The sequence below is a fragment of the Psittacula echo genome (assembly GCF_963264785.1).
Source record: "Psittacula echo genome assembly, chromosome: 2".
Lineage (NCBI taxonomy): Eukaryota > Metazoa > Chordata > Aves > Psittaciformes > Psittacidae > Psittacula > Psittacula echo.
In genome coordinates, this window is record NC_137737.1 from 13,390,153 (window position 1) to 13,415,395 (window position 25,243).

The 25,243-nt window shown below is 36.8% G+C and overlaps 1 protein-coding gene across 4 annotated transcripts in view; it reads left to right on the top strand.

The window, feature by feature from the left end:
• Positions 1 to 25,243, top strand: part of GOLGA4 (golgin A4) — a 54,899-nt gene that overhangs the window by 20,468 nt on the left and 9,188 nt on the right. For 3 of the 4 annotated variants that reach the window (XM_080609832.1, XM_080609833.1, XM_080609834.1), the window contains exons 7-20: positions 1,971 to 2,069; positions 2,590 to 2,728; positions 3,828 to 4,015; positions 4,949 to 5,032; positions 5,878 to 6,025; positions 12,576 to 12,754; positions 13,667 to 13,798; positions 14,819 to 14,974; positions 15,886 to 20,180; positions 20,957 to 21,078; positions 22,105 to 22,235; positions 23,277 to 23,390; positions 24,630 to 24,650; positions 24,851 to 24,919. In XM_080609832.1, coding sequence (XP_080465958.1) covers positions 1,971 to 2,069; positions 2,590 to 2,728; positions 3,828 to 4,015; positions 4,949 to 5,032; positions 5,878 to 6,025; positions 12,576 to 12,754; positions 13,667 to 13,798; positions 14,819 to 14,974; positions 15,886 to 20,180; positions 20,957 to 21,078; positions 22,105 to 22,235; positions 23,277 to 23,390; positions 24,630 to 24,650; positions 24,851 to 24,919 — 5,877 coding nt within the window. Of the gene's footprint in view, positions 1 to 1,970; positions 2,070 to 2,589; positions 2,729 to 3,827; positions 4,016 to 4,948; positions 5,033 to 5,849; positions 6,026 to 12,575; positions 12,755 to 13,666; positions 13,799 to 14,818; positions 14,975 to 15,885; positions 20,181 to 20,956; positions 21,079 to 22,104; positions 22,236 to 23,276; positions 23,391 to 24,629; positions 24,651 to 24,850; positions 24,920 to 25,243 lie in introns of those variants that run through there. The other variant, XM_080609835.1, reaches the window with a different exon arrangement.

The window sequence follows — 25,243 nt, forward strand, 5'->3', positions numbered from 1 at the left end:
GGAGGGTAAAACACACGGCATTACTGGTGGGAGTGGCTTGCCAATGTGGTTTATTTTCACAGTTCACCACAAGATCAAATGGAAGAAGCTCATTCTGTGTTAGGTATATATCCACATGTTCCAGTATGTTTATTTTTCCAGCTTATTGGTGCCTGTTGGTAAAGTTTGTAAGGCATATATATACACACCAGACTTAAAGCTTTCAGTTACAAAAGAGTTGGATGCATGCATAATGTCATAGTCTTTCTGATTCATATATATATGTTATAAATACGTATTTCCAATTTATATACATATGTATTTATCTTTGGTGTAAAATTTAATTTCATTGTTACAGATCTTGTAAATTTAAAGATTCCTTCAAATCTAACACTGATTCTTTTTTATTAATTGAAAAACTTCAAAATGCGGGTTATTTTGGTCTTTCAGAAGCCCACGTGTTATATGTCATTAGGTAAAACATACTTAAAAGAAAAATTACAAGTAAAATGGTACATCTGCATTGTGGAAGCTAAAATGTTATGAAATAGATCATTCATTAATGTAATTTGTAATCAGAAATTAAGCAAAAGAATCCTTTTCTTCATCATATGGTCCATTTTCCCAATAAATATATTGAGTCAGACAAGTTTCTTTCAAGAGGGCCATGTAAGTACAAGCTATCTCCTTTGAAGCCAAGGTGACAGTGTGCAGTAGTCCCTGGAAATCAATGTGTCTTTTGCTAGTTTTCTTCTGTTAAGAGTAATTACTCAATAGCAGTCTTCAAGCAGTCTTCAGTGTTCTTAGACAAGGATCAAAAGGGACTTTGGGATCCAAAGAGGACTATTCCGGTGTTGGTTTCAGTAAATCTTTGACACTTATTCTTGCACTGAGCTGCTTTGGTTTGCTTGGAAGGAGTTACTTCTAAAGCTCAGAAGCACAAGGCAGAAGTGTGATCAGAGTTAAGAACATGAGGCAGTGCAGGGTTAAAAAGCGGATATATGAAAGAGAGAGGCATAGTTTTCCCAGTGACCCCTTCCAGCACTGTCCTGCCATGTTTATGGGTGGTGCTTGCTTTTATACACATATCTTTGCAGAATAATGGTCATAGAAGCATTAGTTCCCTGGGGAAAAATACCAGGAAGATATGTTTAGATAAAGTAAATACATAAAAATTAACATACAAGTTTGGGAAATTACTTGCAGTGCATGCATGAAATGCGCATGGTTCTGAATCTCACAATAAGCAGTTGTGAATTAATTTAAATACATGGATTTCTATTAGAACAGTAATTATTTAAAGAAATTAAAAGATTTCAACTTTGAAAGCGTAGGAAGTAAATAAATCTCCCTAAGGCAGTATTTTATAAGATCATGTAGATCCTACTAATGGATTTAGGGAACAGCAACAAGTTTCTAAAGGTATTCAGCTAAATGACTGCAATTAAGTATCAAATAAGGCCACATAGTTAAGTTCTTGGGCATTCTCTGGCTTTCTCATTTGGGACGTGTTTCAGGAATTAAAAAAAAGCCAACTTTCTGCTCTTATAAATGACGTTTATTATGCTAGACTGCTAGCACACTGAATGAGCATAAGAGAAATCTAAGTTTCTGCTTGTTTATGTTGACTTCATTTGGTGGTTAAATGAAGAATCTAGTTCACCAAAGTACAGTCTTCAACTTCCAGGAGAAATGTGTGCATGGACAACAGTTTTCAAGAGCAGGCTTGGAGTGATCCCTACAGAAACTTACTTCTAGGAAGAAAAAAACCCTTGTTAATTTTGCATCAAATCTAGATTCTTGCTAGTTTAATGTTGGTATTATAATGGTATTATGTTGTGTGGAATATTGTTTAGTAAAAGAAACATCCACTTCATTCTGGGGTCACAACTGTGAAGAGGTATTTTTAATACTGTTTCATAACATTTTGAGAAGCCTTTTAAATTCACATTTAAGTTTTCATTTGAGATGCCTTTATTTATGATTCTCAGGAGCTCCAGATGGATCAACAAGCTAAGAAACATCTCCAAGAGGAATTTGATGCTTCCTTAGAGGAAAAGGACCAATTTATTAGTGTCCTGCAAACTCAGGTAAGATTCCTTACCCAACAGATGTTCTTTAAAACTGCTCTTCCTACTTTTTTAATAATGTATTTCCTATAATGCATGTCCATGGTTTATTGTAATTGCTGTGACATTGTAAAGCTTCTTGAGAATTTAAGATTTTCTGGCAATTATATTCATCTTTGTGGAAGAGGGTACCTTTGTAAAATCTCATTCATGTTCAATATGATTGTTTGATTTGCGTTTAATAACTTTGTAATGTCTTTGTTATGTCTTTGTTACCAAGAACATAATATTAGCACATACTTGAGCTAAAATGCTTTGGCAAAATATGTGTGTTTTGCTTAATTGCTCTTTTTTTTTCCTACTTCTGATGATACTATTTTTGTTAATTGGAAATAGAATTCTGCTAAAAAAAATTGCTAAAAAAAAAAATCAAGCAGATTTTTTTCCTTTCTTTGCTTCCTGATATCACTTTAGTTTTGGAGATGAAAACTTGATCTGCTTAGACTTCTTAACAAAAAGAACATTTATTTTTTCTTTTTAGGTATCATTGTTGAAACAGAGGCTACAGAATGGGCAGATTAGTACTGAATTGCCTGATCCAAATATTCAGTCTGAACCACAAGGGGAAAGTCCAACAAGAGAAATCAATGTAGACAATTTTGTGGATCCTGGAAGCAACGGTAGGTGTTGCAGCTTTTTTAAGAGATCTTGAATTTTGGAGAATTAGCCTGCTGTTACTTAGGATGGAGTAACAGTACTTAGGGTTGAATATATCATAGTAAGAATATATTTTCTAGCAGAAAGTTGTTTTGATAGCAGTATGGCAGCTAGAGGACAGGATGACCCTTCTGAGATTCTAAGATGCTTCCAGTATTGTTTGATTACTGAGTAAGCGATATTCTAATGGTGACGTATAATGAAAGGGTTATTCATTGGTATTTTTCATAAAAGGTAGGGTTCAGACAGAGGTGAACATGCATCTCGAAATGATCTTTGTTAAGCATCTGCCAGATTTTTGTGTATGTGAGGATGATATGAATGGTTAGATCAGAGATTTTCTTATCTAGCATCATGCCTTTGGTAGTGTTTAGGAAAAAAGTAAATAGCCAGTCCCTAAGAATCAGGATTGAAGATGTTTCCTGTACTGGAGTCTGCTTCAGGACTGTAATGTGTAAGACTTATGGTTGTGATTTAAACCTTTAAATTTGTTTTACCCTGTTTTCATGCCAAGTACTCTTACAGCCTCCAGAACACACAGTAAAATATTATCCAGTGTGCTAGCTGGACAGAGAGGAGTACAGCTCACTAAACATGACCATTATCCTGCAGAATGTAGTATTGTCAATCTGGATATTTTAGAGTTAACATCATACCCAGCCCTGGGAAAGCAGGAATCAGTGTGCTTGGCACTTGAGAGATGTGCTTTGATTTGCTTTGCTTTATGTTTTTCCTGCCAGTGAGTTTTCTGTTAGTAGCAGCAGACAGGTTTATAAATCATGGGTTTTCAGTTGTGTAGAAAACTTTGTTGAATAAGAGTTTGGTTTTGAAGCTTGTATGATGTCTGGCCTTTGTAAATTAATATTGGTTGAAAGACTGTATTTAGTATTCTGTTTATTTGTACCATGTTTCTGGTAGTTACAGTACTCACTAGGAAGTTTTGCAGACTTTGCACAACTTTCTTCAGAGCCCTGTGGGTTGCCTGCAATGTGAATGGCGAATGCAGATCTACGTTTTGGAAACAGTATGTGCATGTGATAATGTTGGTATGTTGTCTAATAGGGGGTAATGGAGATTCTGTTAAAACACTGGAAACTCTTCATCAGAGGGTGAAGCGCCAAGAGAACTTGCTGCAGCGTTGTAAGGAGGTGATTCGGTCGCATAAGGAGCGCTGCGCCCAGTTAACCAACGAGAAAGAGGCACTTCAGGAACAGTTAGAAGAGAGGCTTCAGGAGCTGGAGAAAATGAAGGTATGGAAAATGCTCTTAACTTTATGGGTAGCTACTAAAACAGAGCAAGAACTCCAGTATTTCCAGAATCTGTTAATAAGGAAGACCCTTAAACAAATTGCTCAAAGAAAGGTAAGGAACCTTACTGTATGAATAACCCTCAAAAAGGTATCAGAAATAAAGAAACTATGGGAAAATGGGGTGAGGAAAAGACTGTCAGCGCAAAAGACAGGAGGTAAAGTGAGAACAGTAGAGCAGAGATAAACCTTTAAGACATAGTTGAAGAGGCGTAAGTTACGTAAATGAACAAAAAACACAGAAAGGCAGGACAGTGGAGAGCACAATATAGTGATATAGCAAAAGTGGAGTCACAAAGCTAAATTAGTATTTTGCTTATTTTTCCTTTTAAGACCACTAATGCCAAGTGTGGAGTAAAAGTAAAATAGCTGATAGTAATGGGACATGAAAATGTGATAAGTATAGCTGTGCTCAACCTCAGTTCTGGAGATCAGATTCCCTTCCTAGTCTCTGAGCACTAGCCCTGTTTGAAAGAGCTCTGAAAGACTTGAATATTTTAAGGATCTTTTCCAGAACCAGTAATGACCAATTATGTTGCATTGCTGAGATCCTACTGTAAGCTGAGATGCAGGTAATAGAGCAGGTGCCTAAGGCATGCTTCTTGCCAGTTCTACTAGCAGTTCTGACATCCATGAGAGAACTGTGGAGGCTGTAACAAAGCCTTCAGATATTTGATTTATTAGGGAGACCATGTGGCAGCCTATCTATTTAAAAGTAAGCTAAAGCTACCTACTTTAATTTCCCTGGGTTCTGTTCTGTGCTCTTCCTCCAATGCATAATGCAAGGTTAAGAGCCAAACCTAGCCTGATTGCCAGAAGAAGGTGTTTTCTTACCTGTGGCAGTGCTTTAAATTTGTGCCTGGGGTTTGTGTTTTAGGACCTTCAGATGGCTGAGAAGACTAAACTGATTACGCAGCTGCGTGATGCAAAGAATTTGATTGAGCAGCTAGAACAAGACAAGGTAAAAAAGCTTCTCTGTAGTTTTTGAAGATTTTGTAAAACTCCGAATGACTGGCTTCTTGGTTAGAAGCTGTTCTTAGTCATCTGATGTGGCTTGGTTTATGTTTTAGCCAGCAAAAAATACAAGCTACCTGAGAATTTTATTGTATAGATGCTATAGGATATTTGTCTATTAGGGTATAAATACTATAAGATTATGTTATTTAGGATGGAGCAGTTACACTGAATACACTCCTTAATACTAGCTTTAACAAACAAACAACAAAATGAGCCAAACACCACTACCACTCCCAAACACTAATTAAGATGAGATACAATATAAATTAACTTAAAAGCTACCAATGAAGGAAAAGTAACTGTAGTTTCTCAGGAATATGAAGTGTTTTGGGGCTTTTTGTTCCATTTTTTTTTTTTTTATCACAGTCTTGGTACTTGAAGTAACTTTTGGTGGTGTAATAAGTAACAAGACTGATGCTCATTTTATATGTGCATGTTACCTAAGGAGAAGCATGGTGCTTTTAGTTCGGGTTTGTTAACAGTATGTGTATTTCGAATAAAAGTATTTGTACCAGAAGCAGGAAGTTTTCTCTAGGTCTGTAGTGGCTGGATGAGTGTTTTTCACCACTAGATAAAATCTGGGTACTCTTCAAGATCAGCCTATATTCTCACCTTTTTTTTTTTTGTTAGCATTTTCTGTTTCCTGACATGGAAAAATACCATGATCTCTGGTCTTGTAGTAATAGACTAAAGTCTGTTCCTGTCAAGGATTGTGTCCTGGCTTGAAATTGTTTCAGCTATATGTTTTATTTATTTGCTAGCTTTTTATCACAAGGACCTTTTCCATAGGGCATGGTAATTGCAGAGACAAAGCGACAAATGCATGAAACACTGGAATTGAAGGAGGAGGAGATAGCCCAACTGCGTGCTCGGATCAAACAAATGACTACAAAAGGCGAGGAATTAAAAGAACAGAAAGAAAAGTCTGAAAAAGCTGGTAAGAAATTCTGAGGATTATTAGCTTTCACATTTGAACATGAAAAAGCTTCAGTGGGGTCTTCCTGCACTCTTCGGACAGTTGTTTGGAATGGATATTAAGAGATGATTTTCTTCCTTATGTTCCACATCGCACCCCTGCTAGCATCATTACTAACTTCGCTTCTGGTCAGCAGAGTTTAGGGACGTTTTTGACTGGTTTGTCTCTGTTACTCAAGTGGAGTTAGGAAGGAAACTCCTGAAGGGCAGCTGTACCTTCCCGTTTGTAGGAGAAAAGATTGAGAGAATTTTTTGCTGGTATGACTTCCGGAGGGAAATTTGCAACTATCTACAAGTTATCATTGTAATGCCACCACTATTTTACATAGAAAACATAGCAGTGAGTGTGTAAGAGCTTGGGAAGGCGTAGAAACAAGAGCAATGTTCTGCAACCATAATAAGCATTTTCTTTCAGTAATTGTAGCAGAAGCATTTCTGATTTCTCTTTAGTGAAACAGCAGTGATGATTTCTTTCTCTTTAGGCTTAGAACCCAGTGGCTGGGTGACTTTTACATGCTGTAGTTTGCTTTTGATGGAAATTAGGTAACATTAATTACATGTGCTTGGAGTTCTCCTTTTGCTTGAAATGAAGTTGAAAGGTCAACCCACTCCACCTTTGTTTTTTAAACAGTGAAATCATTTTGCACTGTCTGTTTCAAAATTGATAAAGAAAATTTGGTTTCTTCTCATAGGTGTATCAAGGAGTTCACTCTTTTGGCAGAAGCTCAGGTGCCGTTAGTTGACATAAAACATTATGCATATTTTCTTTCTCTAGAAAGTGATGAGAAAGTCAAACAATACAGTTCACAGGATTTAGATCAAACCTTGCAGTTTTAAAGATTACTTTGGGCAGATCATTCTGCTGTAATACAGAAAAGCAGCTTGAACATCCATCTTGTGAAAGTAACACATTTTGATTAGGTGTCCTCCTCTCCTACCTTTTTCAGGATGCACGTGTCTTTTAACTCTGGAAATTCATATTTCAACAGTAAGTCAGTCCTGAAGGAGTTGGATTTTGTTCAGTTCTTGAAGACTAGGAAGCTTTTGTTCATAATAAAAAAAACCCTGAAGAATATTTTAATAAATTGTAGATACAAAGTTAATGTCATAGTTGTTTGAAACACAGCATTTTTTGATGCAGTGGAAACCTCTTAATTGTGAACTAGTATCTACATGCTCTGGTTAATACAATAACTTCCTCAGGTTTGCATACCCAGAAGCTGAAAATAGGTAACAGATGATGCTCTGGATACCTGGAAAACTTAACTGTGGTAGTGAGAAGTAATTCCTTTTACAACTAATGTGTTGAGTACACTGCACTTTTCTAGAGGGAGAGTTTTGTGTTAAATATGCTCTCTCTTAAATAAAAATTTAAAGTACTTATGTTAATTTTTATGGTACATAAGCATCCACTTTACTTTCAAGTGTATTTGTGTACTCTATTAAGCATACATATATAAATGTTAGAACCCTTGGAAAATTAGCTAATACTACCTCAAAGATAAGCAAAATTTTGAGGTGGCCTTTATTAGGTTTTCCTTGGCTTTACATGTGCCAAAAATGTTGTTATGTATAATGGAAGTGTAGTTCAATACACTTGAACTAAATTGTGCAGGCATTTGAGAAGACCACTGTCAATATTGGGAGAGCCTGGAATTTCCTCTAGGTCACAACCTTTGAGTTGTGCCAGTTTTAAGAATGCAGTTTCATCTATTTGAGGTCAGTGTGTTTAAAGTTCTGTTTCTTGGGCAGTTAATGTGAGTTGCCTTTAAATTCTAGACTTCTCTTTTTCTATGTCATGATTTAGTGAGGAATACACTTCATGGAATATTGTATTTGTAGAAATGTTATTTTCATTTAAGTTATGGAAAAATAGTACTGTTGATTTACTTTCATAGTGCTATATTGTAGGCTAAAAAGTGGTATATTTTTTCCATTTCATGTTTTTAACTTGCCTGTAGTTACATGTCTGGCTTTTTTTCTTTGTAACTTAGTGACTTTAGTGAAATGCTGCAGTGTTTGATTCAATGTTACTGCATCTTTGTGCACTGAAATAGTGGAAAGATACTTACGCTTATTTCGTGTGTGTTGTGTAAACTGTAACTTGGTCTCCCCAGTTGAAATTCATTTTCTTTGTGGTTAGAGGTACATTATGTTGAAATCTCACAGAGCATCTTGTTTTTGTGCATCCACACATGCCAATAAGTGAATCATGGTGCCTTTCCCAAGCCTTGTATGAACAGGACTGGGGTAAGGGCTCTCTTTTCTTACATCACACATTGGGTGCTTGAACTGGGCTCTAGAAAGTAAATTCTTTGCTTCTCAGGCACTTTCATTTGAAGTAACTGCAACTGATTTTTAATGCAATGCAGTGTACATAGATTATTTACATTTGACTTTAACAAAGCTATTTATAGTATTTGTAAATTTACTGATAAACTGAAGTTGGTTTCTCCTAAGACTATTTGGCGTAAGTGCTTTCTGACTTCTTGGAATGCAGATTATTGACTTGTATTCTATACAGGAAACAAAAAAGTCTTTAGAAAGCAAATTCATCTTGCTTTACTTTGCTATTTGTAGGCAATGGTTCTTTTGCAAGCTTAATTAACATATGCTGGGCACCTTTCTACAGAGAAACAAAAAGTTTGGACTGTGCATTTAAAAGCCTGCCTAGATGCACAAATCAACTATAGGGAATGAATTTCAACCTTTTTTCCTCAAAACTCCTGACAAGATGCCTGCTCCCAGCTTTCAGTAATGAAATGTATAAATCCCTCCTTTGCCATCCTGTTTAGTGCTTTCCTCACAATTTTTAGCAGTAGATGGCACCATAGTAAAAGGTAACACGTCTTGCTGCTCCAGAGAGTAAGCAAGAAGTCTTTGCAATAACGACTGATGTTACACTGGGTAGGAGAGGCAAGATGAAGAGAACTGGGACTGGCACTTTGGAGTAGAGTATGTAAAGCAGCACATGTTTTATAAAAATCAATTCTACAACCTTGCATTACTAGGGCAGTCTAATCCCCCTGTACTGGGCACTGGTGAGGCCACACCTTGAGTCCTCTTATCAGTTCTGGGTCCCTCACTACAAAAGAGATTTTGAGGTGCTGCAGCGGGGCCAGAGAAGGGCAAACAGAGCTGGTGCAGGGCCTGGAGCACAAGTGTGACGGGGAACAGCTAAACCTGGGGGGGTTTAGCCTGGAGAAGAGAAAGCTCAGGGGGGACCTTACTACTCTCTACAACTGCCTGACAGGAGGATGGAGCCAGGAGGGGGCTGCTCTCTGCTCCCAAGGAACAAGGTGCAGGACAAGACAAAACGGCCTCAAGCTGCACCAGGAGAGGTTTAGATGGAGGTGAGGAACAATTCCTTCCCCAATGGGTGCTCAGGCATTGGAACAGGCTGCCCAAGGCAGTGCTGGAGTCACCGTCCCTGGAAGTGTTCGCACACTGTGTAGATGAGGCCCTCAGTGCCATGAGTTAGTGGCAGCCTTGGCAGTGCTGGGGTTTGGACTTGGTGATCTTAAAGGTCTTTTCCAGTCTCACTGATTCTGTGGTTCTGTGATTCTTAAACTCTGCTCAGGCTTTTTTTGTGTAATTTATATCCTGCACAGGAAGGTTTCCAGTTTGGTCACATGAATGGGACTTTGCAAGACTCTCTCCTGAGACTCTGTTGGTGTGCTTGTTGCTGGTTCTGATTTGCCACTGTGCCTTTGTGAGACTTCACTGAACCAGTACCTTGGTTAAATATCTTCCTTCAACAGTAGCTTTGCTGGTTGGGAAGAACACAGGCAGTGCCTTTATTCTTTTCATTCAAAATAGATGCATTTGGATAAAGCCATGGACTTTTATTACAGGTTTTTATCCACAGTAGAATTAAAATCTCCCATAGATTAAAAATAATAAGAAGAATCATGATAATTTAGACCATGTTGTGTGCCTGCATAATGATAGTTGACCTTCTGCTGCTTTGAAACTCAGTTGTGTCATGCTACACTAGAATGAACTACTTTGAATAAAACTCTTCTGGTTTGCTTAAGTGCTAGAAGTGCCTGAGATGCATATAATTTAACTTTTAGAGAGCTAAGTGTGTTTCTATGAAGTGTTGCTTCTTTGTGCTTTCATACCCCCTTGGCTTTTTATCCATCAGCTTTTGTGTAGCTTTTGTATTGGCATCCTGCTTGCAATTATAGTGGTGCAGCTCTCATACTGCATGTTGCTCAGCTATTACATATCAGTAGTCAATCCTAGTGTGAACCTGGATCTTCTCTGATGGATTCATGAGTTATGCCAAATGCATTCTGCTTCCTTTTGTAGAAGTAACGGGATTCTTGAATAAAAATTAAGTATATGTTGCTCAGAACAAGACTCAGAAAACACATGGAAAAGTGAAATAACTTAATCTTTTACTCACAGGCTTTCCAAGCTGTACTTTGTCTGTAGGGTTGTTTGGATTTTTAAGCCATTTATGGTGCCGTAGTACTGAAGGACTTGGCCAGTTTTGCTGGCTGTGCGGGCTTTTGTTAGGGCTGAGAGGAGCATCAGGGAAGTCAGTGCCATTCTCCAAACGCACTTGCATAAGCTGTGTTCGTAACAGAGTTGTCCCTGGGTGGCAGGAGGGGAGGCCTCAAGTCGTGTGAGTCCTAGGTGGCAAGTGCCTTGATGGGGACTGTGAAGGACTGTGCTTGGAAAGTAAGAAGCTGTAAGCCTCATGCATGCTTGCATTATGTTTTAGACTGTTTTCCTGCTTGATATAATCTCTAGTGCTTTTCATATTTTTGTAATGAGTTTTAGTATTTATGTACATCCAGGAGTGAAAAAGTGGATACTGTGATGTGCTTTTGTATTGCCAGAGTCAATAACAACCCTGTTTTGTCCTAAACCGTGATTGTTGCTGTGAGTAGTCAGAGAAGGGCTTCCTTGGAAAACAGAAGAAAATTCTGGATGAGGTTGGAATTTGCGTGAATGCAATTCTATAAATTAAATTACTTGAAAACATATTTGCAGCATTGCCTCAAAAATACAGATCATGGTTAAAAGCTTCAGTTTTAAATGTTATCAGAAGATGTGGAATGGAAATTATTCTTCACTTCCCAAATTCATGCCTGAATGTTATTAAAGATACTTACTGTTAAGTGGTGGTGAATCAAGGAAACTATTGATGTGTATGTCTGTGATTTTCTTTTGGGGGTAGAATTAAGTGGAAGAAAGCTTAGCATACTAATTTACACTTCAAAGATTGTTTTGTTCTGTCAGCTCCCAGAATAGTATTCAAGTAGTCCAGGGCATAATAGAAGAATACACTTGTAGGTTTTTGCTCCTCTAATAAATTACAGTCTTGATATTGGCACCACGATTGTGTATTTCACAGAGGTGTTTTGCCCAAGTTCTTTTATGCAAAAAAGTTAACCCTGTAGTAGACTGCTCCAAGTCTGAATTTTCCTTTGATATGCAGCAGGGTTTTTCCACATCCCTATTCAGGAGAAGAGTTTTCCATAATAGTGATCAAATTCTAGTCTTGTGTAATTCTGTACTGATTCTGGCATCAGTTTGAGTGAGGAACTCAGATACTGGTATTGAATAATAATAATACAGTTCAGAACACAGGAATTTATTGCTTCCTTTTCATATCTAAATGATCATCTATGAAGAGTATAAGTATGTTAGAATACTCCTTAGCATGGGAAAAAGCTGTGGAATTATTGCTTCTGAGTTGTATATTAAAATGCTTCAGCAGACTTGTGCACCTTATGCAAATGTAAATAAATTCCATCACTGCAGCTTGAGAGTTCTTTTGAAACTTCTTCTAGATATTCAGGTTTTCTGAGAGGAAATCTTAGTATTTTTGTTCTTCAATTTTATCTGCAAAATTATATATCATGATACACAGGCATTTTTCCAGTGTCTCTGAATTGCTTTGATAGTAGTTTACATTAAATGTAAATAGTGAAATAATGACATTAGCAAAACCGTCTATAGGGACTCCACCAAACCCATAGTTTAAAGAGAAGATTATCTAGGTTATACAGTTTGAAATGAACAACTCTGAGATAAATAAAGTGCCTGGTATTATACTTCAGTGTTCTGCTCAGGAAGAACTCTTTCATGATTCAATAAAAACTGACTTGCATAGCAGTCATTCCTGGTATATGCTTATGTCTGCTGTTTCAGTGGAAGAGCAAATTGTGAATTGCCTTTTCTTCATGCAGCTTTTTTCCTCTTCTTCCAAGTTACTCAGCACATATAGGAAGAGGAGCTATAGTTTATTTATGTGGTTTATGTATTTTACAGTGATTTTAGGGAAGAAATAGAAGCTACAGAATGTATTGGAAGACATTCACAGCCGTTTGTCAGTTCAGTTTCCTTTCTGGATAATAACCCCATGTGAATTCTTGGTGGATTTCTAAGTTCATTCTTCTGTTACTTGTGTAATTTACAGTTATGAAGTACTCTGTTCTTCTGTCAAGGGACAGATATTTCTCAGTTATGATATGCTTTTTTTATTTTCTTTGCAGCTTTTGAAGAACTGGAGAGGGCTCTGAGTATTGCCCAAAAGACAGAGGAAGCCCGGAAAAAATTGCAGGCAGAAATGGATGAAAAAATCAAAGCTGTAGAAAAGGCAAGTGAGGAAGAGAGGGTAAATCTTCAACGGGAGTTAACCAGAGTGAAACAAGAGGTGGTTGAGATTATGAAGGTAAAATCTGAAACTCACCTTGAATTATTGGCTTTTAATCTAATAATTCAGTTACAATTAAACTATAATTGTAAAATATATTAGTATATACTTATATTTTTATATTGTTATTAATATGTGTCTAATATATATTTATATTTAATAAATTCTATAAAAGTAATTTGTGGGATTAAAGATTTACTTCAGCAAAATAGAAAGCTCCTCCTTATTATCCTAACCCCATATGCTTAAACGTTTTAAGAATGTGTTGCCAAACTGTTTGCTAGTTCAGAATTGCTTATATCTGCTTCTTCTGGAGTATTCAGGTAGGGATCACAGGAGTACTGTGCATGCCTTGCCAAGCTGTAAATTTGAACACCTTTGAATTGCAGTTCTTGTCTTGATATTTGTGTTATTAGTTTCTCTGAGAGAACGCACTGATGCTTTAGGGGAATGACTGACTTGCATCACATTATCCTTAAAGCATGTTATTATGTAGGTTGTAGGTAGCTGTCACCACTTACTATTCTGGCTCATGAAATAACAAGAATACAGGGAAAGCTATGGAATGAAGTTCTTTTTTCAATTTAATATCATATGTGAACTGAAATCAAAAACACTTAAGTTCATCTTGGTAGAAAAGTCTTTAGAAAATGTGGTGTTTCTTATAGTAGAACTGTGAAAGACTTGAGAAGGAAAATGGATAACTTCAAGCTTGAAAATAAGAACTGTTGGGGCTTAATATTAAGCACTTTAAATGATTGTTATTTATTTAAAGGAAGCAAAGAGGTGGTTCTGGTTTCCTCTCTCTATGGCACTGCTTTTCTTATTAAGAAATAATACAAAGTGGTTCAAATCAAGAAGTGATACAAAGAAATCTATTTATTTTCAAAATAAATTTTTGAAAAATTTATTTCTGACTTTGATTCACAGAAGTCTTCAGAGGAGCGTGTTGCTGAACTAGAAAACTTCCATAAAAAAGAGCTGGCTACCAAAGATCAGGAGCTAAATGAGAGATTACAAGCCCAAGAAAAGGCATTCCAGGAGAGGATGAAGGCAGCTCTTGTAAGTATTCCTAAAATGTGTAGAAAGACATCTCTGCAAGTGTGAGGTGGGACTAGAAGTCTTAATCTGACCCTGTTCTGCAGTAAGAGTCTTTCTGCACTCAAAGATACGAGTGTTCTTCAAAGGTCAAAGAGCTCAGAGACATCCAATGAAAGGAAAGCAGCTGCAGTGATCCAGCCTGAATAATGATAATGAGTCACTATCACTTCTCACTAACAGCTGCGTCTTGTGGGAAAGACTTCTTATTTTGAAAACTCTTTTATTTTTAGACTTGTTTTTTTTCATTTCTTCCTCTGGATCATTGGCAATTAGCCACAGCAGCTAGAGTAAGAGTTATAAAGAATGAGGCTGTTCTTTGAAAACTGTCAGTATCACCGTGTCAAGTTGTGTTGTGTTATGTGAACAGAGTTGACTATTCACAGTGTTTGACCTTGGAAAAGAATTTTCTTCTAGGTCAGGCTGGGAAGAATCGTTTGGATTCTTTGCTCTTTTTCATAAGGTGTAATCCACCTTAGAGCATCATGTAATTTTACCTGAGAAATAGTGGATTCTGTTTTGTGCTCCTCCACAATGGTGTGTGACTGGGACTGAGGGACTTTGACAGTCTCTTTCTGACTATATTTTTCTTTGTGTTTCTCAGGTTGTTTTTTTTTAATTATAAGAAATAGAAGCTTAAAAATACATTAACAGTGGAATTAAGTGAGGACAGGCCTTTTTTCTCTAAGGTGTTAATCTCAGTCGTGACAAACAAACCAAAGGGAAAGGATGGATTGCATTACGTTTTTCGCACAAAGAAAAGTGGAAAACAGATGGTTCTCAAGAAGAGAAAATGGAAATGATTTAACAATTTTGTTCTCACAGATGAAGTAGAAACTGTGTGTGCAGAGAAATTACAGATTATTAGTGTATGACCATTAACTATTAGTGTAAAACTATTAACTGGTTTGTAAATATCCTGTTATACTGGTTTTGAAGGTGTATGACTCTAATTTGTTGGTTTAATCATGATTTTTGATACAGGAAAAAAATCAAAGTGAGTGTTTAAAAACCCTTCAAGAGCAAGAGCAGCAAGAATCCTTAGCCTTGGAAGAATTGGAGCTGCAGAAAAAAGCAATACAGTCAGAGTGTGACAAGAAGGTTCAGATGATGCATCAAGAAGTAGAGACTTGTAGAACTGTGAGTAAACATTCCAAAAGGGTAAATGCTCACAAGAATGCCCTTCAATATATATTTAACTGTGTCAGGTTTACAAATACTGTGGATTTATTGTGATTGGGTTGGTTTAATTTCATTTGGCTTCTTGTAGTGACAGAAATTTAACGTATTGCCATGGTATCCTGCAGGCCCTACTTTTTTACAAGATCAGATGGCAAAGTATAGAAATATATTCAGTTTGTATCCTGCCTTGGGATATGAGTTTGTATCCATACATAGTCTTTATGTATGTTATACAAGACAAACTTCATAACTTCTGGTTATTGCTACCATACAAACACTTCTAAGTGTACTTGAGTAAGTAAAAAATTTGCTTAAATTTTTGAAGAATCCTTTGCTTTCTGTAATGGGTGAGGTTGTCTTATCTGCTAATGAAAGTTTGCACTGGGTTCCACCACTTCCAAATATTAATTTGGAAGTTTTACCTGTGTAAGTGTTTTAACTTTACAGCAGCATTTCCGTGAGAGGTAGAATTAAGATACATATCATGTGCAAAGCTCCATAATACTTGTGTAGTCTCCCAATGTCTCATCCTATGTATTGGTATTTTAATATGAAAATGTGAACACATCTTTCATAAATATAATGTGAATTATTTTATTGGAAGTAGTTAAATTCTTTCCAATTTTCTATTTTATCTATTTTCACTGCAGTGAAATAGAAAATTTTTTTACTAAATAACTAAGTCACTATAATGAAGCGAAGTTGAGAACAAAATTGAATGAAAGCCTTATATTAAAAGTTGACATTCACCAAAAATAATGAAATAAGTGATTTGTGGTTATGTGAACCTGGTGAGATATTATTAAAAATGTAATCAATGTGTTACCTTTTGAATATTCATATTATTTTAAAACTGTGTTCTCTAACAGAGGATTCTTGAACTGGAAAGCTCACTTGCAAAGTATTCTCAAGATGATAGAAAGCAATCAGAGGAATTAAGTACTCTGATGGAGTCTGAAAAAGAGCAGCACAATAAGGAAATGAATGAAATGGTTGAAAAACACAAGAAAGAAATGGAGAACATGAAACAGCAGCAGGAAAAGATTTGGACTGAAAAACTTCAAATCTTACAGCAACAGCAAGTAGCTGAAATAGAAAAAATGAGAGAGAAACAAGAACAAGAGATAGATACAATTCTGAAAGAGAAAGAAACTGCTTTCTGTGCACACATAGAAGAGATGAATGAGAAAACATTAGAAAAACTTGATGTGAAACAAACAGAACTAGAAGCACTGTCTTCTGAGCTGTCAGAAGCACTAAAAATACGTCATGATTTAGAGCAAGAGCTCTCAGAATTGAATAGTAAAGTGTGTGAAGCAAAGCAAGAATTGGAAGGGAAGTTGGAAGAAGAGAGGAAACGGCACAATGAAGAGCTGGAAATGATGTTAAAAGAGCATGAAATGTCTATTCAAGGTGTTGAGAAGGTACTCAAAGAGGAGCTCAACAAACTCAAGCAATCATTGGAGGAGAAAGACAGACATCTGGAGGAACTAAAAGCACATGAACAGAAACTAAAGGAATCTGCAGAAAGATCTGAAGCTGAACTTGTCCGAATGTCTGCAAAGCTAGAGGAGGTTTCAGAGTCTCATCGAAGCACTTCTAATGAGCAGGCAAAGACTTATGAAGAGGAATTAGCGAAGCTGCAGCAGAAGCTGGCAGATCTTGAAGGTGAAAAATTGCAACTTAGTAAGCAGCTAGAAAAAAATCAGTCTGAGTTTAATGAAGTCAGGAATGAGTTAGAGGCATACATCTCTCAGGCACATGACCTGAAGCAGCATTTGCAAGAGCAAAGCAATGAAAACACACAAAAGTTAACCTCTCTAACACAGCAGTATGAATGTCAACTGAAGGATCTGCAAAGAGAGGCTGATGAGATGAAGAGAAGTCTAACAGAGAAGGAAAATGAAATTGAACACATGAAGAAGTTACAGGACAAGCAAGTGGAAGAGCTTAAACAGAAACTGTTAGGTGCGGAGGATAGAATTGGTGCTTTACAAGGAGAATATGAAAGTAAACTGAAACGTCAGGAGAATAAAATGGAGAAAATTAAACAGAAATCCAAAGATATGCAGGAAACTTTCAAAAATAAACTTGCTGAACAAGAGGCTAAACTAAAAAAGGAGCTTGAAAACAAGCAGTTGGAGTTCAGTCAGAAAGAGAGTGAGTTCAATGCTAAAATGTTGGAAATGGCACATGCCAGCTCAGCTGGAGTCAATGATGCCGTGTCAAAACTGGAATCTAATCAGAAAGAGCAACTGGAGACTCTTGCTGAGTCTCATAGGAGGGAGTTGGAAGAAATTGCCCAGAGTTGGGAAAAAAAACTTAATCAGCAGGTTGAAGAGCTCCAGGAAAAACATGATATGGAACTACAAGAGAAAGAGCAGGAAGTTGGAGACCTAAAACAGAAGCTTGCAACCTTCAGCGCTGAGGAGGAGAGCTCCAGAACAGAAATAACCCAACTGAGGGAAGAGCAGGTGAAAAGGGAAGAGTCCCTGAAGGAATTGCAAGAACAACTAAGGCAGTCAGTGTCTAAGGTGAGTGCTTTGTCAGATAAGGAGAGTGACCTGAAAACACAGTTGAAAAAATTGGAGAGTGATCTTAATCAGTCCCTGAAAGAGCGGTCAGGACTTGAGGAACAGCTCAATAAACAGAAAGCAGTTGAAGAACAGGATAAAGCCAGAATTACCGAGCTGGCTGATACCCTGAAAACCCTTGAAGAGAAACTCCAAACAATGCAGTCTTCTCTGTATAAAGATCATGAAAATTATGAGAAAAAAATAGAGGCAATTCAGCTAAAAGAAACTGAGCTTAAGAAGCAGACAGGAGAACTTGCAGCCCAGTTAGATGCTTATTGGAGGAATGCTGAAGCCTTATTACAAACAAAAAGCAGTGAATTAATTGATAAATGTAGTGAGAAAATTGGCCTGGTAAAATGCAAACTTGCAGATTGCGAGCGCCGAACTGCAAAAGTTAAAGAAGCAGTGTTAATTAAAATGAATAAGATTCCTCAACTAGAAGCTCAACTTAGAGAAGTATCAGAGCATCATTCTGCTGCAAATACTTCATTGCAGAAGTCAATGCAACAGCTGCAAGAGAAGGACAATTTAATTATGTCCCTGAGAACTGACATTGAGGGACTTTTGACGGAAAAGGAACAGTTGCAGAAAGAGGGAGGGCATCAGCAGCAAGCAGCATCAGAAAAAGAAATTTGCATAACACAACTGAAGAAGGAGTTGTCTGAAAATATCAACGCTGTCACCTCAATGAGGGAGGAACTCCAGGAAAAAGAATCTGAGATCTCTGCTCTTAACAAAACAATTAATGACCTTAATGTTAGACTGGAAAGCACAGTAAGTTTAACAGAGAAGGAAGCAGCCATGTCTCTGTTAAGTAAGCAACATCAAGAGGATCAATTGCAGTTGTTAAACCAGGTACAGGAGTTATCATCCAGAGTTGAGTTGCTGGGTCAAGAAAAAGCATTGGCTCTTGACCAGGTAGATCAGTGCACGGCCAAGCTGTCAGAGTGGAAAATGAAAGCACAAACCAAGTTTACACAAAATCATGACACTATTAAAGACTTGCAGAGCAAACTTGAATTAAGCAATATTGAAGCCAATAAAAAAGATGAAGAGCTCAATAAATTGAAGGAGCAGCTAGCTAAACAAAGCAAAAATATCGATAGCTTAAGAAGTGAATTGGAACAAAAGCAAAACAGAAGGGGAAAGCAAGAAAGTGAGTTAACTGCAAAGTTAAAAAACCAAGCAGCAAGAGTTGCTGAGCTAGAAGAACACATTGCTCAGAAGACTTCAGAAAATGATTCCTTGAGGGAGGAACTTAAAAAGTATAATGAACAAAAAGAAACGGAGCAACAAGAGATAGCTTGGCAACTCCAGCAGGCAGAGAAGGTGGCTTTTGAAAAGGACAATAGATTTAAGGAGGCTGAAGAAAAGGTGCTTCATCTTGAGAAGCAAATAGGTTCGCTGAAAGCTGAATTTGAATCAAAGGAGAGGGAGTTTGATCAAATGAAGTCAGAAATACTTAAAAGCAAAGAGGAAGAACTGAAAGAATTAGAGGAGAAACTGAATGCCGAGAACAGCACTAAGCTGGCAGATCTGAAAAAGAAGGCAGAGCAAAAAATTGCTTCTATTAAAAGGCAATTGATATCTCAGATGGAAGAAAAAGAACAGCAATTTAAGCAGGATAAAGAAAATCAGTTAAGAGAATTGGAGCAAAAAGTGCAGGAGAGAGATGCCAAAATTGAGTCCTTAGAATTAAAAATTAAGTCAACAAGAGATCCCATAGCATTAGAGAAAGAGATGCTGCAGAAAGTAGAGAGTGTAAAAGCTGCTGTAGAACAAGATAAAAACAACATGCTTGAGAGTGTCAAACAGACATATGAAGAGAAAATTCACATATTGCACAAGGACTTAACTGAAAAAGATGGATTGTTGGAGAAGTATGAAAAGGAGCAACAAAAGAGTATTGACTCTCACCTAGAACTGCAAAACAAACAGGAAGAACTCCTTAAAAGACTGGAACACATTGAGAAGAGCCATCAGGAGGAGCAGAGTAGGACGGAAAGCCTCAAGAAAGAACTTGAGGAGCAGACCAAGAAATACTCATTGTTAGCAGATGAGCATGCTCGTTGTGGTGGCGATTTAGCAAGCAGTAGGGAAGAATTAAAAGCTAAAGAACAGAAATGTCTTGATATGGAGAACGTAGTTGGAGATTTCCAGAAAAAAATGCAGGAAAGGGAGGCATTCAGTCAGTCTTTGGAGCAGAAGATCAAGGAGTTGGAAAATAATCTAGTGAAGGAAAATGAAGTGCATAAGATTGAGGTGGAGGATGTGAGTTTGAGATACGAAGAAAAGCTAAAAAGTTTACAGCAGCAGTTGGATGAAAGAAATGATAGTCTGAAAGCTTTTGAGGAAAATGCTGCAGAGAAGGCAAAGTCAGGTTTAGAGCTGCAGAAGTTACTAGATGATACGCAGAACCAGCAGAAGGACTTGCAGACTAAACTGGAAGAGACTGAAAGGGAGAAACAGAAGCTACACAAGGAAGTGAATAATCTTCAAAAAGACTTACGTGCTCTGCGGAAAGAACATCAGCAGGAGCTGGAAATAGTGAAGAAAGAGTCCTTAGAAGAAATGGAGCAGAAAATCAGGTAAATTCTTTGTTCCTGGTCTTGTTACCATTTCTCTGCTTTATCTTTAACCACTAAAACCTGAAGAATACTTTATTAAAACTCAGTTTGTAACACTGAAATAACAACCGGTATTTTTCTGTCATTTCTCTAAATAGACTTGGAGAAACACCAAGAAAAGAGCTACTTGAAATTAGCACTTCATGAACACACAAAACACTATTTGAGTCATCAGTTTAAAAAGCTGTTTGTCTTTTGGCAAAGCGATACTGCTTTTGATTTGTTTTGGTGATGGTCATTTTCAGCATTGCCAGAACATAAAATATAGTTCTATTTTCCTCAAGCAGGAAAGAAGGTTTATTAAAACTTAGTACTGAGAGCTTCATGTTCAAATGATGTCAAGAATTGTTCATACGTATTGCACAAAAATTCGCTAAACTGCTCAGCAGTAATGGTTTCTCAAGGAAGGAATTCCCTAAAAATGCTGCTTTTACATGGCACAGTCTTTACTTTCAGTTCTTCATCTTCCTCAGCAAAAACTCCGTATTTGTTGGAAGGGTTCAGTTCTGGGTTGTTTTTTAAGTGAAACACCTGCGTCTCTGGGTGAATTCAATTGGAGGGGAACAAAAAGCCTCTGTGCATCCCACAGAGGGATCATTAAAAATCATCCCTTTCTAAAATCACTTCAGAGAAATTCCCAGATCTCCTACCTTGCTTAAACTGTAGTTTATGTACAAGTCTCACACTCTCTTTGAACATTTTATTTCCTCACTGTATTTCTTTGATGTTTTTTACAGATGTGAACAAGAAGACATAGAGTTAAAGCACAACTCCACCATAAAGCAGTTAATGAGAGAGTTCAACACTCAGCTGGCTCAGAAAGAGAGAGAGTTGGAAACAGCAGTAAAAGAGACTATCAGTAAGTGAAATACTAATATAACTGTAATCAGTAAAATAGCCAGAAAACCAAATCTTCAGGTGCTCTGGGGAAAGGGCTTTATCTGGGACTCTGATAAAGACAACACATAGTTTATGGCTCCATAAAGAACTCAGAGAAGGAACTTCTCTTGCTTAGGAAATAACATATAAATGTTAATTGTAGCACAGTTAGGAAAATGAATATGTAGCTGTTCTTCCTTACCCTGCAGGATGGATCCTTGATCTAGCACTACCTCTGTTTGCATCTATCATGACAAGAGTTACCCGTGATAGCCATAGGTACTTTTTATCATATGTACAAAGGAAAAAAAGGAGATTAAAGTTTTAGAGGTGAAAGCATGTTGGTAAATTTTCATTGTAATATTTCTTTGGCTTCAGAAGTACGAACCTTCAACACTCCATTGTTGAACATATGACACCAAAGGGTGCCTTTTAGAGGAGCTTGAATGCACCTGAGAATCAGAATTGCATTTTCTTAGCTGTGTCTTTCAGACTTCATTCACTGTAACCACTAATAGCATATATGAGGTCTGATTGCTATACCATGTGGCTAGAACCAGAGTGTGCAGTGTATTTCAGGTCCTCTTTGCCCATCTTTTGCCATCACTCTAAGAGGTTGTGGTGAGCAGGAAGTATCTTTTGACACCACAGTTACTGGAAGTACACCTACAAGTGAGGAATTTCTGAAGATTTGCAGATGTTTCAATCACTTGTCTAGACAGAGCAGGAAATAGAATTAGTTGATAAATATTGGTTGTCCTATTAACTTTTAGAGAAAAGTTCCAGCATCAGAGAGAAAGAACTGCTCCGGGTACCAAACTGCAGACAACAAATTTCATACTAGGTTCAAGTGACGTAATTATGGCTGAATGTGGAAAAATAAATTTGCTTGACAGGTTTTCCTTATAGGTTGTCTTGTAAGTTTTCTTTATTTAATACTGTTGTGACATGATTTAAAGAATTAATATACTTTTTTTTTGTATTGCCTGACTTTTGTATTCTATAGGCAAAGCCCAGGATGTAGAAAATGAATTGATAGAAAATCATCACATAGAGACAACACAGTTGCATAAAAAAATTGCTGAAAAAGATGATGATCTAAAAAGGACTGTGAAAAAATATGAAGAAATCCTTGAGGTATCTATCTGAAAAATTATGTGGCTGCATCTACTTCAGAATAATTCTTCCTTTTGTTTCATTGCACAACTAGACAGAAAAACTAATTCTTTCTAGTAAGGATCTTACCACTTGAATTACACATGATACATGTGGTGATCTAGCTTGCAATTTAGATGTTTGTTTCTGTGTTTTATGAACATGAAAGAAAAACAAAAACTAAGGCCCAGTTCTGATAATTCAGTAAAAATTATGTGGTTAGGTCCTTTTGTCCTTGAGCAGGAAACTAAAGTTTGAGTTTAGTTCAGCAGTGGAGACATGCACTTTGAATTAGAATGCTGTTTTATAAGCTCCCTAACATGTTTTCTCACAGAAAGGCTAGAGGGGAGACTATCTTAAAATATACTTGGTTTTGCCAAGTGCCACAAAGGTGGATTAACTTGCTAGGATTTAGGTCATCATATTTTTCTCATATAAACGTACTCTTTACACTGTCATTAAACGTACAGGAAAAATTAATTTCTTCCCTGCTATTCTTGCCACTGCTTCTTTCCTCCTCCATACTTGTGAACAGGAAGTTGTTTCTGAAAGCGTGCTTAAAAGTGCTTTAGGAACATCTTTGTGAGGGTGAGTGAGGAACGGATTTAAATCCTTGTCATATTCAGAGTATAGGAAGTAACTCTTTATCATCACGTGTTCCTTTCATGAAGATCATACAAGCAAGCACAGTCTCTCCAGTAATACAGTTGCTGACATATACTCAAATGCTGGTTTTGTGCCAGATAGAAATAGCTCTTTTTTTGTAATATTCGAAAAACCTAAGTGTAATCTTAACTATGTAATCTTAGTTGTCAAAGGTAAAATCCTGTTAAGATCCTATGTTTGTTTCTGTATCTTTCCTGTAGTGCTCTAGTGTAATTAGACTATATCCAGAATTTCAAGCATATTCTTTCTGTGTATAGCATAGCCCCTTTTTTGAGTGCTTTCTGTCCCCTGCAGTTAAGGTTTGGAGTGGTTAGATGATTTGTTGTGTAAATAATTTTCTTTTCCTATATTTTGAAGGCTCGTGAAGAAGAGATGACAGCAAAAGTTCATGAGTTGCAGGCACAGCTAGAAGACTTGCAAAAGGAACACAAAGAAAGGATGGCAGAAGAGGAACGCTGGAACAATGAAAAAGTTAGCTGGCACTATTCATTTTTATATCTTTAGATGTGAAATGTTTAGTTCATAAAATTCTGTAGTTTGCTCTTAATTGGATTTATCTATCTAGCCTTCACTTTTCCATATATTTCTATTGGTTTAGGTGTTAACTTCAAAAGTGAATCTCTTTGGAACCTGCAGTGTTTGATACTACTTTTTATAATGGCATGTTAAAAAGCCCAGTTATGTTGAGATTATTAAGGTGGGGTTTTGTTGCCCTCTACATGTGTGTTTTATGATTTTACTGGAAGCTCTTTAGAAGGAAAGGAAACCACATTGGGTCATTTTCAGTGTAATTTTTTTAAATTCAAATTCCAACAGGCTCTGAAATAGTGCCTTAAATATATCAATTATGGACAGAGAGGCCTTCATTGAAAGAAGGCCAATTGCATGCCTTTGTGTTTCTGAGACCACATGTTAGTTTGAGGAATTCTTTGATGGAAATGTAACCAGTTACTGTTACACAGAGAGGAGGAAAAGTATCTGAGGTGTTGAGTCATTGATAAGAATTCGTATTCATCTTACTTTAAAATTTTTCATTTTGACGACATGCAGCAATGGGAATATTAATATGTTTATTGGACACTACAGACTTACAGTACAAAATTACAACTTTGAGTTATACCCATGACTACTGAAGCATTATTTTCCTTAGAGTTGCAACAGTGAAAGATAAAAGTTTCAGCTTAGAATTGTTTCTGTACTTCATAAACATTGCTGTCTTTGCAAGATACGGAGTTCATGAAGCTCTTAAGCTGAAGCTGTTTTCAGGTAAATGTTCACATTTCCAAATACAGTGCGGAGAACTAAGGAAAACAATACAATATTCTAAATAGTGTTGATAGTAGCTAGGGTTTTGTGGTATGTGCTTCACCTTCATTCAGTTATCATTCGTCTCCAGTATGTTTTTTGTAAAGATTTGGAAATACTAAGTTCTTGAAGTTATATTTATGATAATTGTCTTACACAATCAAATGAGAGTATTTAAAGATGAGCTTTATATACTGTCAATACCAATAGGTTAAGCTTGATTTATGGGACTAGTTATCTTTATATGTGTGATTTGGTCACTTCTATTTTTATCATTTTCAAGTGACACATTGTGTCGAAACTTGGTGATTGATAATTTCTTTCTTCTTTTTTCACTCATGTCTAGTGCTTGATGTACTCAGTATTTTCATACATTTAAATTTAAATTGTTTTGTTGTTTTCTAGGTCACAATAACAGAGCTTCAGGTAAGTCTTAAATTTTATTGACTTTGCTCCCTAGATAATTCTGTGTCACAGCAGTTTGAAAGCAGAAATACTGCTTATAAATTTGTGTGTGTGTGTGTGTGTGTGTGTGTGTTAAAAGGAGAAAAAAGTTTATTGAAAAGGTACCCAAGATGTATCTTCAGCAGTTTCTTAGTGATTTCCATATGTGGCTGTTCTTTCAGGCCCAGCTGGCACAGAAGACCACACTAGTCAATGATTCAAAACTGAAAGAGCAGGAGTTCAAAGAGCAGGTAAGGGTGCTGTTTGAACAAGTGGAAAATATTCTTTGATACTTTGTGTTTGCAACAGCACATCTCCACTCAGGTACTATGGAAGAAATATGCATGTAAAATGGTTTTGACTTGTACTTGCTCTCAGGAGATCTGTGCGCTTTTCAAAGTACTTTGTCCCCTGAGAATGAAAACATTACGTGCTTGTGATAATACAGGTTTGCAGAACATACGCACAGTGAAGAATGGAGCACTGCACATCATGAAATTAGAGACACAGTTTAGTGGTGGACTTGACAGTGCTGGGGAATGGTTGGACTTGATGATTTTAAAGGTCTTTTCCAA